The 19731-nt window shown below is 54.7% G+C and overlaps 1 protein-coding gene across 3 annotated transcripts; it reads left to right on the top strand.

Annotated features, from left to right (window-relative positions):
- Positions 1-417: 417 nt before the first annotated feature.
- Positions 418-19218, top strand: SEZ6L2 (seizure related 6 homolog like 2). Of its 3 annotated transcripts, none has more exons than XM_043560101.1 (18): positions 418-1217; positions 2134-2265; positions 2937-3236; positions 3603-3742; positions 4011-4212; positions 8580-8765; positions 9417-9585; positions 10216-10379; positions 12353-12553; positions 13031-13169; positions 14009-14205; positions 14346-14540; positions 16643-16834; positions 16918-17109; positions 17598-17636; positions 17815-17932; positions 18034-18155; positions 18632-19218. In XM_043560101.1, exons 1-17 carry the CDS (start codon positions 1139-1141, stop codon positions 18146-18148), a joined length of 2760 nt encoding a protein of 919 aa, XP_043416036.1. In that variant the 5' UTR covers positions 418-1138; the 3' UTR covers positions 18149-18155; positions 18632-19218. The 3 variants fall into 3 exon arrangements, with proteins under 3 accessions (XP_043416036.1, XP_043416035.1, XP_043416037.1); XM_043560100.1 differs by having other exon boundaries at positions 422-1217; positions 18059-18155; XM_043560102.1 differs by lacking the exon at positions 17598-17636 and having other exon boundaries at positions 422-1217; positions 18059-18155.
- The last annotated feature ends 513 nt before the right edge of the window (positions 19219-19731 follow it).

Genomic DNA, 19731 nt, shown 5'->3' with positions numbered 1-19731 from the left:
GGCGCGGGGGGCCGGGCCCGCTCCAGCTCGGCCGAGAAGAGCTGTCCGCTGGCTGGTGGTGCTGAAAAGGGCGCCCCAGAGGCGTGGTGACAGAGGCCAGGAGAAAAAAAATCAAAGTTGAAGCTGCCTGGCCGCTGGCCGGGGTCGTGAATGTAAGAGAAGGGGTTTCCCCTCCCCAGATCGCGGCCTGTCGCCCCTGCGACTTCTCATAAACGTGTAAACTTGCCATTCTCCTGGAAGAGGGGAGCCCATTGCACATGAGCTGTAAAACAGAAAGGGAAGTCCTGTGGGGGGTGGGGTTCCTGGATGTGGGTAGGGGGCATACTGGGGAGCCGAGCAAGCGTGAACCCAGCTGTGCCGCTCCTCGGCACCCTGGGAAGAGGAGATTCAGATTCCAGATGTGCTGGAAAGGCTGGGGGAAGAGGTTGTAATTACAGCTAGGACCAGAGTTTCCTTTGCCTCCCCTAGGGGCCGCGGGAGTGAGGATTACGGTCTGGCTCATGTGGTCCCTCCTTCCTCCATCTGCACTTCCTCCTTCTCCCTCCCCCCTCCCCGTCGCCCCCAAATAAATCCCGGCCCCTCCCTTCGCCCGTCCCCAGGATCTGACGTGGGTTCGACACCTTTCTCAGCTTCTCCCTCCCGCAGCTCCTGTGCCCGAGCTTCGGCTCTCCAGGTTCCGCAACCCCCTCCCCTCCCCGCCAAGCCCCGCTAGAGCACAGTAGGGACCCTCCTGATCCTCGACCCCACCCCAGACCCCCTGAAGCTGTCTTGCCTCTCCCCACTCCCCCAGCTTGGGATCCAGCCAGCTGGGGGGGGCCCAGGCGCCCGAGCGAGAGGGTAACCCAAGCGACCCGGCCCCTTCGGCCTTCTTGGTCCCACCCCCTGCAGCCGGAGCCGCGCCCCCTCTCCCACAGACCCGAGAGCAGAAGACAGAGGAGATTGGGCAAGGAGGGGTGGGATCCAGGCGACCTCCAGCCCAATTCTGCCCCTCCATCCCAAGGGGCAGAGAAATTGTCTTTCTTGCTCCATGCTAGCAGGGAAAAAAATAAATAAGTAAAGGGAAAGATAAAAGGAGACGGAGGAAAGGTGACAGATTATTTAGGAGAGACGCAGAGGAGAGAAATCTGTGTGAGTCGCCATGGGGACTCCCAGGGTCCAGCACCCGCCGCCTCCCCAGCTGCTGTTCCTAATTCTGCTGAGCTGTCCCTGGATTCAGGGTAAGGACATGGGAGCGTGGGGGTAGGCCCGGGGAAGGTCCTCAGCTGGGTCTTCTGCCATCCTTTCTCTGAACATCCTGGGCTTTCTGAGCTTCTGGGAGAGGGGAGGGGTACAGCTGATGGGGAAGGGGCAAGCCAGGGCTTTCTCGCTGGTGCCTGGAGCCCTAACCCCCAATACTGAAGAGGTGGGGGAATGAATGAGGGGAGCTTTTACCAGAGCCAGGGGCGGTGTTAAATACAGGAAGAAGGGCTGGGGAAGTTGGGGGGATGTCTGCGGAGGCGGCATGAAGCATGCAGGGTACCTGGGTGGGACACGGAGGTGGTGGGAGAAACGCCAGGCACTGCACACACAAACGCTCTTGGACGAATGGACAAAGACAGATGAACAGAGGCAGTGCTCAGAGACCAGAGACCAAATATTCAGTCCTCTAATCTGACCCCTCGCCAGACTCCAGGGAAGCTGGCAGAGACTGCAGAGAGGGAGAGAGAGAGAGAGACATAGAGAGAGAAAGAGAGAGAGAACACCACACTGCAGAGACAGAAACCCAGAAAGAAAGCTGGGCACTGCGGAAGCAAGGGCTGGGAGGTACTGCCAGACCCTCTGCAGAGCTCCAGGGTTGGGGAAGAGCACCAGTGAGGGGAAAATGAAGGTAGCACTGTGGCCTCGCTGCTGGCGCTGTCCAGGGTTCACTGAAGGCCCACTCAGCCTGGGGGGTGGGGGGAGAGGGGAAGGTGCAGGAGTGTGTGAGGCAGCTGGGAGCCCCTCCTCCAATCTTGGCTCTCAGCCCAGTCTGGGACCCTCTGAGCTCCTGCAGGCCCTGTTGACTGGGGAGAGGGGAAGAGCTCTGGAAAAGATCTTTCTAGAGAAGGAAAGAGTGTGGGGCAGTGGAAGGGCTCACACAACTTCATCTCCTAGGTCTGCCCCTGAAGGAAGAAGAGGTACTGCCAGAGCCCGGAAGTGAGGCCCCCACAGTAGCCTCCGAGGCTTTGGCTGAGCTGCTCCATGGGGCCCTGCTGAGGAGGGGTCCAGAGATGGGCTACCTGCCGGGTGAGGCCCCCAGAGTGGCACGAGTGGCATACAGAGAGGGAGGGAATAAACTCAGGGAGATGGGAACCCAAGCCAGTGACGTTCAGAGAGTGATGGTTAGAGCGTGTCAAAACTGGGCATAGGCAGAGACCCAGGGAAATCGAGACAGAATGATCAAGAGACAGAGCCAGACAGAAAAACAGACCATCAGAGAGAAACACAGATGGAAACTCAGAGAACCAGATTCGGAGGAACAAGGGGGAGAGAGACACAGAAAGAGAGAGAAATGCAGAGAGTAGCAGATTTAGACTCATAAAGTCAGAGAGCCACGGGAATACTAAACAGAGAAGAGTTCCAGAGACAGCGAAAGAGAGAGAGAGAGGAGAGAGAAAGGGGTACACAGGAAGGGGAGCCGGATCTGAAGGGGGAGGCATGGAGAGGCTCAAGGAGACTGTCAGAGTGGAAGGACCTAGGCAGAGAGGTGGCGAGGGATGGGGGGTCAGGCTGTGGACGCCTTGGGAGGAGGCTCAAAGTTCGGGTGGGGAAGGGAGACGTGGGGGGGGGGCCTGCACCTTGTGGGGGAGGTATTTGGGGTTCAGTGGGGGAGCCCCCAGTTTCCCTCAGCCCTGCTCCCTACCCATGGCCCCCCAATTTGCTCCTTCTGTGCCCTGACTTCCGTTGCACTGTCCCAGGATCTGATCCAGACCCCACACTAGCCACCCCTCCAGCCGGCCAGACTCTTGCAGCGCCCTCCCTGCCACGGGCCACTGAGCCAGGGACAGGGCCTCTGACAACAGCCGTAACCCCTAAAGGGGGCAGGGGGGCAGGCCCCACCGCACCAGAGCTGCTGACCCCGCCCCCAGGAACTACGGCCCCGCCCCTTCCTGGCCCCGCCTCCCCAGGCCCACCCCTCGGGCCTGAGGGAGGAGAGGAGGAGACCACGACCACCATCATCACCACGACAACTGTTACCACCACGGTGACCAGCCCAGGTGAGGCGAGCGAAAGGGGATGGGGACAGTGTGCAAGAGTACGAATGTGGGAGAGGAGCGGGTGTGCAGGGGGAGAGGCTGCTGGGATCGTGTGGAAGAAGGGGTCTGGGCTTCCGCTCAATAATAATAAAGGCTGGCATTCATATGCCCTTGCTATGTACCAGCACCTCTCTATGTGTTTTATCTCCATTACGGTTGGGGAAGGGAGTTGTGGGCATGGGGGAGGGGGAGGGTGGAGAGGGAGCACCGGATAAAGGTGGTGAGAGGGGTGCTGGGGCCAAGACAGGTGAGGACCCCCAGAGTTGCTTGGCTGGGGGGGCAAGAACACAGGGATTCTCCCAACTCCAGCCACTTGTATCTCTTCAGTTCTGTGTAATAACAACATCTCTGAGGGCGAAGGGCATGTGGAGTCTCCAGATTTGGGGAGCGCAGCCAGCCGCACCTTGGGGCTCCTGGACTGCACATACAGCATCCATGTCTACCCTGGCTATGGCATTGAGATCCAGGTAACTGGACTTTGAAGCCCCCAAGCCCTTTCCTCTAGGCCCAGGGGTGTGCACAAGTTTGGCCTGGGAACCAGAGAACCTGTTTCCTAACTGAAATGGGCCTGTTTTCCGAGGATCTCAAAGACTCTCCTAGAGTTCTATAATTTGACCGATGTCACAGTGATATTTGGCTGCCACACGCAAGGGAGGGGAAGGCAAGGGGTGGGGGACTTAGGGGTCACCCACCCTCACTGACTTGTCCCGGGGGGTCTGGGTCTGGCTTCTTTAGGTGCAGACGCTGAACCTGTCTCGGGAGGAGGAACTCCTGGTGCTGGCTGGTGGGGGGTCCCCAGGCCTGGCCCCCCGACTCCTGGCCAACTCCTCCATGCTGGGAGAAGGACAGGTCCTTAGGAGTCCAACCAACCGACTGCTCCTGCACTTCCAGAGTCCACGGGTCCCAAGGGGCGGTGGCTTCAGGATCCACTATCAGGGTGAGGAGTCTGGGGTGCTGGTGGAAGGGGAGGGGCCACACTGGGCACAAGGGACATCACCAGGAGCCTTTCCTCCTGGCTAGGACCCTGGGGGCAGAGCCCATAGAGGAGATCTACATATACTTATTTCACACACTCACAGACCTGTGTCTGGGTGTGCACACATCCAGGTGGCAGTTCACCCATTCACTCGACAAATGTTTATTGAGCACCCGTTTCATACCGGCCCTGTGTTATCCCTGGAGGGAGAAATGAACAAGCTAGATGTAAATCATCAAGGAACTCAGAATCTAGGTAAAGAGATGGGCAAGTAATCAGGATGATTATAATTCAGTGAGATTCGGACCTATATCCCTATGATGAAGGAAACACAGGCAGAGGGAACAAATTTCAAAGGGACTTAAATTTCTCCTAAGGGATACAGGGACACCTTCTTGGAGGAGGTAACTAAGCTGGGAACTAAAAGATGAGCTACTAGGGGAAGGTGGGAGGGGGAGAAAGAGGCAAGTGTCCTGACGGATGAAAAAGCATGGCCTCCTTGAGGAGTTGAAGTGATTCAGCATGGAAGACAGAATTGTCTTAGCTGTGTGACCTGGGGCGAGTTACTTAACCTTTCTGTGCCTCACTTCTCACCTGAAAAGTGGGGATCATAATACTTAGCTCATGGCATTATTAGGAAGATCAAATTAACTAATACATGTCAGGTGCTTAAAATAGTGTCTCGTACAGAGTGAGAGCTCAGCAATGTCAGTTGTTGCTACAGAAAAACCCAGAAAGTGGTGGGCGGGAAGCAGGCTCTAAGAGACCAGACTGGGAGGTAGGTTGGATTCAGATCATGAGGGGCCTTATCAGCTTCAGTAAGGAGTACAGATGACTTTATCCTGCAAGGGGCACGGAGATGGATTGAGAGGTTTTAAGCAAGACAGTGACAGCCTCAGATTTGTGGCCTAGAAAGATCCTGCTGGGTTTGGGGGGCGTAAGAGGCACAACTGCATTCATGAGCAACCACCCACAGACAGCCTACAGACAGGTGGACATTGGTGCTCACCCGTGTGTACGGGAACCTTCCCACAGTGCAAGGGTATGTTCTAGCATACACGTGTGTATGAGGCAACAGTCCCAGCCCACTGTCCCATTCCGGACCCTGCTGCCATCTCCAAAGTCCCTGTGTTCCTTGGAAAACAGAGAGGGAACTATGTTTGGGGCCAATGTCCCCATTTACATCACCTCATGGCCTTGCCTGCCTCTTGTGTGCTCTGCTGCCCCCCGTTTCCCTTGTGGGCTTTATCCAGCTCACACAGCGCCCGTACCCCTTCCTCACACCCTTTCGAGTTTCTCCTGAGGCCTCTGCCCAGCCCCAGGGGCTCATGTGTGCAAGGTGGAGAGACCTATTCGCGGAGAACCCAGTGAGGTGGGGGCCATGTAACTGGTGGTCGGATCAGCAGGAAGCAAGGGCATGGCCCAGGGCCCGGGCCCAGGGCAGGACTTCCGATTTTACAAAATGGCTCCCCGCTGGCTCTCTTAAGCAGCCACTTCCCTAGGGCATTGAAAATAGGACTCTTTAGACTAAGTAGAACATTTGGGGAAGCAGGGCTATTGCATAAATTGGCCTTCATTACCTGCCTCGGTCTTCCCTGCTTTGCAGCTTCTCAGGGCACCTTTGGGACCGAGGCCCTGTTTAAGCGCTCCCCAGTCTGCACTAGCTAGGGCCTCTGGTCCAAAGTGGCCTCATTAGCTTCTCTGAAAGGCCAAAGGCTCCATCACTGCTTGCCCCAAGCCCAGCGAGCGTTCCCATTTACAAAACCCCTGCGCCAACTGTGGTTTCCTTTGCATCTCCCAGCACCCCTGAGAGTGACCCCCAGCTCTGAGAGGATGAAAGGTCAGATGGATGCTAAACCACCTGTAAGTTCATTGCAGAGTCAGCAGTCAGTCCCCAGCCCTGACTCTGAGGCATTCATTAATTGAGATGGAGTGGCAAGTGATTAAGCTTTTCTGAGTACTTTCTATGTGTCAGGTGCTTTGCGTGTTTCTTTCCTTTAACCTGAAGGCCAGTTGTCAATGATAGTGGTTATTACTGCCATTTACAGGTGACAGGCCCTAGAGGTGACATCACCTGCTCAAGGTCATACAGCTAATAAGTCTTGGAGCTGGACCCAGAACTCAGGTCTGCCCGGTTCCAAATCCAGTGCTCTTGTGTATTGTTCCAAAAACCCTCTTCGCTGCCGCATCAGTGGACCAGTTAGGCTAGGCTTTGGGGAGACAAAATAAATAAGGCGTGGTTCTGTCTCATCATGGCAATAGACAGCAATGTGATGATAAGATTATGCAGGTGCATGTGAGGAGGCAAGAAAGAAACAAACTCAATTGGAAAGGGGAGGGGTGAGGAAGACTTCCTGGAAGAGGTGGTTCTTAAGTTACTCCTTGAGAAATGAAAAAGGGCGAGAAGAGGGCTTTGCAGGTGGGGGAAATGGTGTGAAAAGATATGGAAGTCACAAAATTATATTGTGTAGGATATACAGATTGCGGGTGCTAAGACCTGACGCTGGGAGTGTTGCGCTGGACACAGCTATGGAAGGCACTTGAATGTCAACCCAAAGCATTTGGACTTGATTCTGCTAACTGTGGAGAGTCATCAAGAGGCTAATATGTACTTAAACCACTGTATTCTAGAAGGTTTTTGTGTTTGTCTTCATAGACTGTGAACTCCCGAAGGGCAAAGCCTGGGGGCCCTTTTCGCCTCTCTGTGCCCAGCACCCAGCCAAGGAAATGCTTATTGAATTTTGAAGTAGGGAGAGACCAGGTCTCTGACAGAATCACTTAGGGCTGGAGAGTTAGCAAAAACAAAGGCCCAGGCAAACTGGTACCTTCCCAGCACGGTTACCCAGAGCCTACCCCTGCTACAGAGACCCAGCTTTGGTGCACCTCCGCCTGGCAGCCCTTCCTGATGAACTGTGACTGGTCTGAAACAGACACACAGAACTGTGTCAGGACCAAATTTAGAGTCCATTGTTTACTACCAAGTCTCTTCCTTTCTTTTTCTTTGTTCCTTCCTTCCTTCCTTCCTTCCTTCCTTCCTTCTTTCCTTCTTTCCTCCTTCCTCCCTTCCTTCCTTTCCTTCCTATTTTCTTTCATTCTTTCGTTCTTTCTTTCTCTTATTTAATTAGTCTCTACACCCAACATGGGGCTCAAACTAATGACCCTGAGATCAAGGGTCGCATGCTCATCTGACTAAGCCAGCCAGGCATCCCCAAAGTCACTTTCTATTTATTTCTCTCATAGGATTCCACAAGGTTTTCAGGAGGCTTTCAAAAAAGAACACAGCAAAATTAAATAAAATAAGAAGAAAATTGGTGCCAGGAAGTGCGTATTAAGGATGAAAAAATAGACGTGGATGGACAGGCCCTTGTTGCTAGGGACAAGCCTCGATCTGGTTCCGAGCGTCTTAGCAGCCAGCACAAAAAGAGAGATTGGATAGTTCTCACTGCAAGAGAGGAGGAGAGAAACAAAGGAAAGCAAAGCTTTCCCTAGCACTTCACTTTCACTGGAGGATTCATTTAGGGGGCACTGAGTATGAAGGTCTTTAATGACAAGATGGTCAAAGTTCCTAAAGGAGTTTCATGTGGCTCCTCTGGATGAAAGCTAAGGGAATCCTACCACCACGCGCCTCCGTGGAAGAGAGTCTGTATGTGTGTAGAAGGGAGAAAGCATAGGGGCGCCTGGGTGGCTCACTTGGTTAAGCCTCTGACTTTGGCTCAGGTCATGATCTCACGGTTCGTGGGTTTGAGCCCCGTGTCAGCACAGAGCCTGACGCCTGCTTCAGATTCTGTGTCCCCTTCTCTCTCTGCCCCTCCCCCACTCATGCTCTCTCTGTCTCAAAAATAAATAAAACATTAAAAAAATGCTTTTAAAGGAGGGAGAAAACATGGTGAGGCACTTAGTAACCAATTTCTACATCTGGAAAACGTATCACAGTCTTACTCTGGCTACCTCAAAAGTGCTGCATAAACTCACCTTAGCAGCTGAACAGGCTCTGGAAATACTATTTGTTATTATTAGAGCTGGATGGGTTCAGAGTGGTCAACTGATTTGCCCGAGGTCACACACCAAATATGTACCACAGTCAGAATGTCTTTGAATCTCAGATACTTCATCTCTAAAATGGAAGCCAAAGTGGGTAGATTACAAAGATTAGGGGAGATAAGAGATATTGAAGTTATCTCTTCATTAGACCAAGTAGCCATGTGAAAACTCCAGTAAGGAGCCAGTCTGTGCCTCCAGGGGGATGTGGAAAGGGGGAAGGAAGTGCTGGGTGATTGGTGAGAGTGGCCTGGAGAAAAGAGTCCTTCTCCCTGCTCTGCCTTATCCAGCCTATCTCCTGAGCTGTGGCTTCCCTCCCCGGCCGACCCATGGGGATGTGAGCGTGACAGACCTGCACCCTGGGGGTACTGCCACCTTCCACTGTGATTCGGGCTACCAGCTGCAGGGTGAGGAGACCCTTATCTGCCTCAATGGCACCCGGCCAGCCTGGAGTGGTGAACCCCCCAGCTGTATGGGTGAGTCTCCTGCATGCTAAGTGGGGCCTGTCCTGGGAGCCCCATTGGGAGGGTACTATCTTGGGCATCTCCATCTTTGGGGAACATCCATCTTGAAGTGGTTTCTGCCTAGAAGAGTCCCTATCCTGGTGTCTCCATCTGGAGCTCCTTACACTGAATGTCCCTATCCTCTGAGAATCTCCATTCTTGGGGGTCTCTATCTGGGGATGTCCTGCCTAGAGGGTTTCCATTTGGGGAGTCACCATTCTGGCTGCCTCTTCTCTTAGGGACTCCTCATCCTCAAGGAAACCATTCTTGAGGTCCATATCTAGAGGGTCTCTATCTATCCTGGAGAGTCTTCATCCTGGTGATCCTGTCTGGAAGATTTTCCATTTGAGGGCTTCAATTTGGGGGATCCCCCATAACTCCAGATGCCAGGGTATCCACATCTGGAGAGTGTTCATATTAGCAGGATTTCCATCCTAGGAGGTGTCCATTCTGGGGTTTCCTATTTTAGGGCTGGTTCCCTACCTGAGTGGTGGCCTGGAAATGTCCTGTCCTCTGCCGTGAGCCTGTAGGGCACCCTGAGGCCAGGTCCCAACCAAAGGTGTGGATGTAACAGCTCTGAAGACAGGAGGACAAGTCACCTTAACATATCCCCCCCCCCCACAGCATCCTGTGGTGGCACCATCCACAATGCTACACTGGGCCGCATCGTGTCCCCTGAGCCTGGGGGAGCGGCAGGGCCCAACCTCACCTGCCGTTGGGTCATTGAAGCAGCTGAGGGACGCCGGCTTCACCTGCACTTCGAGAGGGTCTCACTGGATGAGGACAATGACCGGTGAGGATCTGCGCCTTGAGTCAGAGGTCCCCACCTCTGGGAAACAGGGAGGCTGCAAGGGGTGGTCAGACAGGTCTGGGGTGGATCCCAGTTAAAATTTGTGTCAAATACAGATTGGTCCTTCCCTTTCTTAGGCAGTATAGCTGTGTCAACTTAGATGAATCACTGAACTTCTCTGTGCCTCAGTTTCCTCTCCTGTAGAGTGGCAATAATAGGACCTCCTTTTGAAGGTTTCTGCGAGGATACATGTTAAGACACATGAAATACTTAGAAGGATGCCTGGCCCACAGAGAGCACTGTAAATGTGCTTGGCATCCTCATCATCATTGGTACCCCCTCTATCTAACTGCTATCGCAGCTCTGCCACGAGTTGCTGTGTGATGTTGGGCAGGTTATTTACTCTTTCTGGGCCTCCGTGTCCTCATCTCTAAAGTAAGGAGTAATAAAGAGTACCCACTCAAGGGCTCTTGTGAAAATTAAATGAGACAAAATGTGTAAAGGCTTAGAGTACTTGGCATGTAGTCGACCTTTGAAAACAATAGCTTGAAAATGAGTGAGGAGAGCCTGGCAAGAGGTGGGGCAGCTTCTGAGGGGAAACTGAGCTCCTGACGACCCTTCTGTCCATCTCAGGCTAATGGTGCGCTCAGGGGGCAGTCCCCTCTCCCCAGTCATCTATGACTCAGACATGGATGATGTCCCAGAGCGGGGTCTCATCAGTGATGCCCAGTCCCTGTATGTGGAGCTGCTCTCAGAGACACCTGCCAATCCCCTGCTGCTAAGCCTCCGATTTGAAGGTAACCGCCCTCCTCTCGGGGCCCCAACTCCTGCACTCTCCCCTCTTCCTGATGGCCAGGTACAGTCACAAGCACAAACACTGTCCCTGTTCATCTCTGTGTTTGGATCCCTGGAACCTAACTTGCTTTCCCACCCCAAAACTCTAAAAATCCCCTCTGATGGACCCCTTCTAATTCCTGAAGTGGCTTTTTCTCTTTAAGTTTCATATATGGCTGGCTCTAGATACATAGCCAAGAGGCCAATTACCTTAATCTCTCAGTTCTTTGCTCTGCGTTGGCTTCATTGTCAGGCTCTCATATGTGGTGGACCTAGCAGTTCTGACTGATAAACCACCAACTTAGTAAGTCAACCAGAAAGAGAAAGTATAGCACTTTCTCAGCAGAAATGCCAAGAAGGGCTCTCATTTCCCTGGCTTAGGTCATGTGCCTACGCTCGAGCCTCATTAAAGCTAGGGTCAGGTGGTGTTAGGATTGGCAGATCCACATCACATAACCATCCAGAGTTGGCCCCAACCGGACCTCATTGACCGGGGAGGCATGTATCCCAAAATGAAAAAAGGAGTGCTGTAAACAGAAGAAGGGGGACCGGATGCTGGACAGGTAGAAACAAGGAGGTGAGCCGACCATGGGAGAAGAGGTGTTTGAACACCTTTACAGGATAGAGAGAATTTTGAGAGTCTCATACTCTACCTACTGGCCAGGCTCTGGGATAGAGAGAATTTTAAAAGTGGGGGATTAGGGGCACCTGGGTGGCTCAGTCGGTTAAGGGTCTGACTTGGTTTCCACTCTGGTCATGATCTCATGGTTCGTGAGTTGGAGCATTGAGTGGGGTTCTGTGCTGACAGTGTGGAACCTGCTTGGGATTCTCTCTCTCCCTTACTCTGCCTCTCCCCCACTCATTCTCTTTCAAAATAAATAAATAAACTTAAAAAAATAAATAAATAAAAGAGGGAGATTAGGGATGAGCATCTCAGGTGAAAGGAACAGTGTGAGCAATAGTAAAGAGTCATAGAAAGGCCTGGTATGTTTGGGAAACAGGAAATTTCAGTGTGACTGGAGCAGAGGATTTGTGCAAACAGTAGCAGGAGAGAGATAAAGAAAAGGAAATGCTCAGAGATGGGAGGGGCTGGTCTCTGGTATGAATCAAGGGAGAAATGGAATTGGCACTGGGCCCTGATGGGTGCATAGGATTTGGACATGACACTTAACCTCATCGGGTTAAATAACAGTAAACTACAACAGTGGATCTAAAAAATAATTTGCATTTTGTCTTTGAAAATGTGAAAAGAGTTCCAGGTTTAAGGCCTGCCTCCCTAGTTGTGGGTCATTGCTGTTCCATGAGCTTCAGATTCCTCTTCACGTATAGTTTTGCAGCTAAGATATGATCACGTGGGCCAAAACTAAAATGCTCTCCAAATGTTTATTTTTGCTGACTTAGTCCAAAATCAAAATTGAGTAGCTTCTGCATTCACTGCACTTTTGGATTCTAGCCACAGCATGGATGATCAGGGGTAATCAGAATCTGCTATTTTTGAGGGGAGAGCACACTTACATGAGCCAGTTCTCCAAAGGCACCCTTTCCTCTCCCTCCTCTGGAGTTTCTAAAACCAAGTGTCTCTATCTGGGAATCATGCCATGTGAGTCTGAGACCTGATTCTGCCACTGCCCTAGTGTATGACACTGGGCAAGTGACTTTTTGTCCTTGGACCTCAGTTTCCTCATCTGTAGAATGGGAGCTGGGATTTGACTAGCCTAGCAGTTTTCCTCCAGAGGCCAGGAAGGTAACAGAAATGTGTAAATGAGAAGTGTTAGGGTTTGGAGGAGACTGGAGAGTGAAAGTTAAGCCCTAAGCATTCCATTGTAAACAGACCACGGAATGGCCAAACGACACTTGAATTCAGCCTAAGTCCCCCCAGTCTGAGACCCCTGAGACCTATCTTAATGCTTAATTTCTGTGACTGACTCCTCTCTAGCCTTTGAAGAAGATCGCTGTTTCGCCCCCTTCCTGGCACATGGCAATGTCACCACCACGGACCCTGAGTACCGCCCAGGGGCACTGGCCACCTTCTCGTGCCTCCCAGGATATGCCCTAGAGCCCCCGGGCCCCCCCAATGCCATCGAATGTGTGGATCCCACAGAGCCCCACTGGAACGACACAGAGCCAGCCTGCAAGGGTGAGCCCTCGACATCGGCAGGAGGTCCTTCAGTCTACAGACTCTCCCCGGGCTGGGAATCTTAGGAAGGCCATTCAGGGAGGAGACTTGCCTCTCCAAACCTAATAAACCCAGGCCTTGGGCAAATCCCTGTCCCTTTCAGAAATAGTTTTCTTAACTAAATAACTGGTGTGTTTGTTACAAAACTTAGGGGTCACAACCCAAATGTCTTGAAGAGCTAGAAATAGAACTAAGTTATGGGTTGGGGGGGTGGGTAATGCATAGGCTGGAGCATGGGCAGGGCTAATTGAGAGCAGGGCTGGGGATTGGGTACAACAGGACTGGGTACATCGAGAAACAGGTGTCTTAATAGATAACAGGAAACCTGTGAGGTGGTCTAGTGCATGCAGTTGGGAACGGTGAGGTCTGTGGTGAACTGGAGACCGCCCTCCCACCTGGGTTCTGAATCTGACGACCCTCCCCCCCCTTCCACCCTAGCCATGTGTGGAGGGGAGCTGTCAGAGGCAGCTGGTGTGGTCCTCTCTCCTGACTGGCCCCAGAGCTATAGCCCCGGCCAGGACTGCGTGTGGGGCCTACATGTCCAAGAAGAGAAGCGCATCTTGCTCCAAGTGGAGATGTACGTTTGGGTGCTGCAGGGGTGCGGCGGGCGTGGGTCGGTGAAGCGTGGTATGACAACAGCCTAGCCTGCATTCTGAGCCTGGCCGGCTTGCACGTTTACATGAGATTTGGTGAATATACGATCTAATGAAAGAGGCAACTAAGGGTTCAGGATGGGGGAGTGCGTTGTCGGGTAGACCTAGGTACAAATTATTAGCCAGGCGATTTTGGACAAGGAAATGGGCTACTGCAGTCTTCTGCGGCTGGGGGGGGGGGTGGGTGGGTAATAGTGAACAGGGGGTTCTGGCCTGGAGTCTCCCACTCTTTGGCTGTTTCTGAGGCCGCCCCTGGAGTAACTTCCAGGGACCCAGGCCCAAGCTATTGTATCACCACCAGCACCAGAGGTGGGTGTGGGTGTGAGGAGAATCCGGTGAGCTGATTTGGTGTGAGGTGGTCACGTGACGAACCAGAAGCGGGCCTGCAGATACTCAGGTGGGGCCTGGAGTTGGGCTGGTGGTAAATGAACATGGCCTGTGATTGGTCAGAGCGGGGCTTGTGCGAGACTGTGGCTCACCACGTGATGGAGGAGGGACCAGAGAGTGCGAGGTCGTCGCAAGGAGTTGGACTGGGAATGGGGAAGCAGGAACTGGGAAGAGCCACAGAACAGGTGGAACCTGGAGTGGTTAGCACAGAGAAGCCCAAAATTGGTCAAAAGTCGGGGCGGGCCTGAGATGGAAGAATGTGGGCAGGGCTGGAGAGTAGGTAGGGTTACTAATGAACTGAGTTAGGGATTGGGCAGAACCGGATAGGAGGGGCCGATCATAACCCAGCCCCCTTATCTGGTCCCACTCCCCGCAGCCTGAATGTGCGCGAAGGGGACATGCTGACACTGTTCGACGGGGACGGTCCCAGCGCCCGAGTCCTGGCCCAGCTGCGGGGACCCCAACCGCGCCGCCGCCTCCTCTCCTCTGGGCCCGACCTCACGCTGCAGTTCCAGGCACCGCCAGGGCCCCCAAACCCAGGCCTGGGGCAGGGTTTCGTGTTGCACTTCAAAGGTATCGAGGTCTAAGCTCCTGAAATGGGCAGGGGTCCGGCAGGCCAGAGATCGCGGGAGGAGGTCGAGGTCCCTGAGGCTGGAAGGGCTCCCCGAGTCATTCGCAGGGTAGTATCCAAACTCTCTGTCTTTCCCCTGCAGAGGTCCCGAGGAACGACACGTGCCCCGAGCTGCCACCCCCGGAGTGGGGCTGGAGGACAGCCTCCCACGGGGACCTGATCCGGGGCACCGTGCTTACTTACCAGTGCGAGCCTGGCTACGAGCTCCTCGGCTCCGACATTCTCACCTGCCAGTGGGACCTGTCCTGGAGCGCAGCGCCGCCCGCCTGCCAAAAGAGTGAGTTCGGGCCCCGCCCACATCTCTCGTGGCCCCGCCCCTCCCCATCTGGGTTTCGCGGCTCAGCTTGGGCGCCACCAGACCCCTCTGCGTCCCGCTTCGGTCCCTTTGTGTCCCCGCCCCTATCCCGGCCGCGTTTCATCCCTTCGTTCTGGATTCTGCCCAGATCTTGCTCAGGCCCCGTCCCCCTTTCCCTTTGGGGTCCATTCCTCCGATCCTCGGTGTCCCAAAACTGTCCCCTCTGGACCCACTCTCATCTCCGGGCGGCATCCCTCAAGTGCACTGTTCTGGGCTCTGACCCCGCGTGCCCTGGGCTCAGCCTCACCTTTTCGCGGCCCCGCCCCACAGCCTACTGGCCCCGCCTCTGCTGAGGCCGAGTTCCACCCCTCCCGGCCTTCCCGGTCAGCTCCCGCTTGCTCTTTTCGTTCTAGACCCTGCTCCAGTCTCTCAGTCCCTAACCTTTGACCTTACGGGGAGTCACTGTACTAGGGCCGAGGCTGGTCAGAGAATTCGGTTTGTTTTAATGCAGTCTTTGAAGCCCCATGCGGGGTTAGGGTTATGCAGAGGGTCTGGGGTCCCTCCCGACCCTGGCGGAGCTCACAGTCCAGGAGGGGGACAGACGCTTAAATAACTCAGAATATTGCACAGTGGTAACTGCGGGATGATTTGGGGCAAAGTGCTTAACATCTCTGAGCCTTGGCTGCCTCATCGGTGAAATAGGAAAAGGGGCTGTGAAGAGCAAATCAAGTTCACACAGCGCGCGTGTCAGCAGTAAGTAGTAGCTGCTATAAATATGAAGAAGGGAAGGGAAGGGGGGTCGTTGTTCCAGTGATGGGACAGGAGATTTCGCAGAGGAGGTGACATTTAAAGGAGCTGGGAGTGTTTATCTCTTAGAATAGCAGAAAGGGGTGGTTGCTGTCATTTTCTTCAAATTTGGGGAAGCCGGCCACGAGGACATGGGATGGGAGGTCTTCTACCTGGTCCTTGGGGGCAACGGTGGGCCCGATGAGGTTAAGTTCAGGAAGGCAGATTTGGGCTGCGCACAAGGAAAACGTTCTGGATGACGCAGCTCCCCATCTCTGGAAGGATTCACAGGATGTCCAGTCTGAAACCCAGACAGGACAGGACAGGGACAGAGACAGGAAGGGACGGAGGCAGGACCCAGAGGGGATAGGGGACAGGGGATAGGGCCTGGCCAAGGCAGCACATTGAGCCTGAAGCTGAGCTGTGACTCAAGTCTCCGAATCTCAGCCCAGTGTTATGGGGCTGTGACCTGGCTGAGTGGCCATGGACCAGTTATTTGACCGCCTTGAGCCCTGGGAGACACGTTGGCCTTTCGGGACCATCAGGGTATAGGATACCGTGGCTGTAAAACATTTAACAGGGTGCCTTGTGCAGGTCTAAGTACAAGAAATGGCTATGATTGTTACTTCCTACAAGTAAGTAAGCACCTGCAGGGCGGGCTGTAGGAGCGCACAAGGGGCTGGGAAGGACAGTGATGAGCTGAGCAGGAGGGCTCTAAAGAGGACAGCTGCTGGACCTCTGGGTGGCTCAGTCGGTTAAGTGTCCGACTTTGGCTCACATCATGATCTCACAGTTCGTGAGTTCGAGCCCCACACTGGGTTCTCTGCCGTCAGCACAGAGCCTGCTTTGGATCCTCTGTTCATCTCTCTCTCTGCCTGCTCCTCCCCGGCTCATGCTCCCCCTCTCTCCCCCCTTCCCCTGCCCCCCTGTCTCTCTCTCTCCCTCTCTCTCTCAAAAATAAAATTAAAGAGAGCAGCTGCTGTCCCGCCCAAGATCCACCACGCAGGGCTGGCAGTGCTGGAGTGTAGCTGGTCTGCTCTGGTACAGGGGCCACCATATTTCAAATTTCACCCTAGGGTGAGGGCCTGGGTTGCCCCCACCACTCTTTTCTGGAAGAAGCCTGAAACCTAAAATGCATGGGGGTTTAGGGCTTTCCAACTTCTGATCTCTTCATTCAGAGGAAATAGGGGGAGAGGGGGGGCTTGCCTAGAGGGAAGACGGCCCACGGCTCAGCCCTAAGCTTTCTGGGAGATCCTTTAAGGGCCGAGTTCCCCCTGACCTTGCCCTCCTGCCAACAGTCATGACTTGTGCCGACCCTGGTGAGATCACCAATGGGCACCGTACCACCTCGGACGCTGGCTTCCCTGTTGGCTCCCACGTCCAGTACCGCTGTCTGCCCGGGTACAGCCTGGAGGGGGCGGCCGTACTCACCTGCTACAGCCGGGACACAGGCACACCCAAGTGGAGCGACCGGGTCCCCAAGTGTGCCTGTGAGTCTGGGGACACCCTGGGAAGGGTGGCTGGGTGGCCTGCTCAGCAGCGAGCCGGCCTGTGACTGACATGTGCCCTGCAGTGAAGTATGAGCCGTGCCTGAACCCAGGGGTGCCAGAGAATGGCTATCAGACGTTGTATAAACATCACTACCAGGCGGGCGAGTCTCTGCGCTTCTTCTGCTATGAGGGCTTTGAGCTCATCGGCGAGGTCACCATCACCTGTGTGCCCGGCCACCCCTCCCAGTGGACCAGCCAGCCCCCACTCTGCAAAGGTGCCTGGGCAGACAGGGCCGGAGGGGGCGCAGCAGTGTCTGGGGAGTGACAGGGCTGGGAAAGTCAGGAAGCGAATTTGAGACCAGCGGTCAACCCTGCCGAGCTCCCCCTTCACCTACGGAGGGCTCTGATCCTCACGGGTATTACAGAATTGTCCTGAAGGATGATGGAGCAGAGGGGGCTTTGGCTTGGAAGTCCCGTGCCCTCTGGAGCAGTCTCCACTTCCCTACTTTTGACAAATTCCACAGACCTGATTCATTTAGACTGCCCAAGAAGGCTGAACTTTTAGGGGTCTGGAGAAGGAGGAAGAAGGCCCTGCCCTGACTACTCCTGCCACGCCCCCGCCAAGGGAAGGATAAAGTTTAGGGTGAGCAGAGGGCAGAGAGACCCAGGCTGTCCAGCCCAGCCCCCCTGGGCTCCCGGCCTCTACCCAGCCTCCTCCCCTCCCTGGCTCAGACCCCGTCCCCTCCCCCTCCTCTCCCTGCAGTGGCCTATGAGGAGCTCCTGGACAACCGAAAACTGGAAGGTCAGTGAGGGCACAGGTGGAGAACCAGGCCTGGCTGAGTCGGGGGGGCAAGGCAGAGGCCGGGGGCAGGAGGCCAGGCCCCGGAGGGGTGAGGCCCAGGGTTCGAGGCCCAGGGCAGGAGGCTGGGAGAGCCCAGGGCTGGACCCAGCCCCAACTCACTGGCCTCTCCTCTCCCCAGTGACCCAGACCACAGATCCGTCGCGTCAGCTGGAGGGTGGGAACCTGGCTTTGGCTATCCTGCTGCCCCTAGGTTTGGTCATTGTCCTCGGCAGCGGCGTCTACATATACTACACCAAGTAAGTACCCTACTCGGGAAGCTTCGAGCCAGGGCAGACGTCCTGCCTGCCTGGCACAGACGCCTGGGTGAGGGGGGGTTGGGGGCTCACCTCTCGATAAGCCCCTCTATCTCCTCCCTTTCCCAGGCTACAGGGAAAATCCCTCTTCGGCTTCTCGGGCTCCCATTCCTACAGCCCCATCACTGTGGAGTCAGACTTCAGCAATCCACTGTATGAAGCTGGGGTGAGCCCTTCCCCTGCCCCCGGAGCGCCACACTTCTCAGCTCCCCCAGGACTCCATAACCTTCTCTCAAAGTCTCTGTAATACCTGTCTGGGGAATTTCAACCTCAGCTGCCTACCAAGGCCACGCCAATGAACAAAGCAAGTCAGGTGTGAACAATAGAGGGTGGTGAGGACTGTGGCTAAATGGAGACCTTGCACCCCATCGGGTCTGTAGTGGAGACTCGGGCGCAGTTGCCAGATCTTCCAGTTGTTCGAGACAATCCAGAAACTCTGATTTTGTATGTGATTTTAAGATACTATAAGATAAACCGAACATCCCCTGGCTGTTCCCACCCCCTGGCTCCCAAACCTCGCGATCGATGTTATTTGTAAAAAGCCCACGGTCTCTCCCCTTCCTTGTGGGTGCCTCCTCTCACTTTGTTCCCTCCTCCATCCCCCTCCCACTCCAGCAACTGATCCCACCTCTCTGTCTCCAGGATACACGGGAGTATGAAGTTTCCATCTGAACCCCAAGACTAAGGCCGCAGGACCCAGGACGCCCCTCCCCTCCCCCTCCTGGGCAGGGAGGAGTACAGGACCTTGCCTCTGGCTCCCTTTCTCCCTGATGTGTAAATAGTCTCCTGGTCCCACGAGGGGGCTTTGATGGCCCTTGGGGACCCTACAGTAAATAAACCAGCATCCTGCCGCCCAAGCCTCCTCTTCTCAGTTGCCAAACAAGGGGCCTGCCCCTCCCCTCTGGCCCTACTGGCTTTTGGACCCTGGGAGGGGAACTCGGCCCCCCGCAACTCCTGGGACCCCTCCAGCCCAGGGCAACCCCCCCCCCCCCCCCCGCCGCCCCCTGCCAAAGGACTGCCTGAGAGCTCTGCATTCCCTTGGCCATGAAGCCTCTTCCCAGACGCTCTGGCCCCAGGCCTAACCCCTGGGCTCTGGAGAGTCACAGGAAGAGAGATGTAGGGGAAAACAGGGACAAGGCCCCTACCCACTTCATGCCGTCTCCCAGCCCACAATCTCCTCGCCTTTGCTTATGGATTTTTGTTTTTGAGCAATAAACAGAAAACCACCATTTGTAACTGGGCTGGTGGGGCATGGGAAGATGGGTCACAGAGTGCTGGGCACAGTGACGGTGGCCCATCTGGAGAGAGGCCTGGGGAAAGGGGAACAATTTGGAAAAAAGATGGCGTTCCAAGACTGGGCACAGGGCAATGTCAAGGGGGGTTGGCTAGGGGTCAAAAAGCCTGGCTTTCGTCTCACCCTCTGTGGAAGCTGAGCCCCCTCTGGGCTTCAGCTGTCTCTGCCAGGGCTTGGTGCTTCTAGGCTCGTATAGAAGCACCTAGTCAGGAGATGGCGGACAGTAGGCAGGAGGCAAACAGCTTTCCATTTGTTTCATAACCAGTGTACCTAAAATGCAAGCTCCTTTTGAGAACTTTTGTATCCATCCAAGTATACCATTCTTTTGTCCCCTAATCTGCTGTTACGCATCTACTAAGGAAGGGTCAAATTTGTAGCATTTCACAAAGAATGAGCTTGTTTTTTACCCTGTGGGCTTCCTTTTCTGGCATATCCACTTTTGAACATT

This window comes from Prionailurus bengalensis, chromosome E3 (assembly GCF_016509475.1).
Source record: "Prionailurus bengalensis isolate Pbe53 chromosome E3, Fcat_Pben_1.1_paternal_pri, whole genome shotgun sequence".
Lineage (NCBI taxonomy): Eukaryota > Metazoa > Chordata > Mammalia > Carnivora > Felidae > Prionailurus > Prionailurus bengalensis.
This window is presented reverse-complemented; position numbering and strand designations above follow the sequence as displayed.

Bases quoted from the DNA above. Each gene is read 5' to 3' on its own strand.
- SEZ6L2 (XM_043560100.1), top strand. From the start codon at position 1,139: ATGGGGACTCCCAGGGTCCAGCACCCGCCGCCTCCCCAGCTGCTGTTC. The intron at 9,586-10,215 runs GTGAGGATCTGC...TGTCCATCTCAG, and splicing joins CTGGATGAGGACAATGACCG to GCTAATGGTGCGCTCAGGGG. The intron at 10,380-12,352 runs GTAACCGCCCTC...ACTCCTCTCTAG, and splicing joins GCTAAGCCTCCGATTTGAAG to CCTTTGAAGAAGATCGCTGT.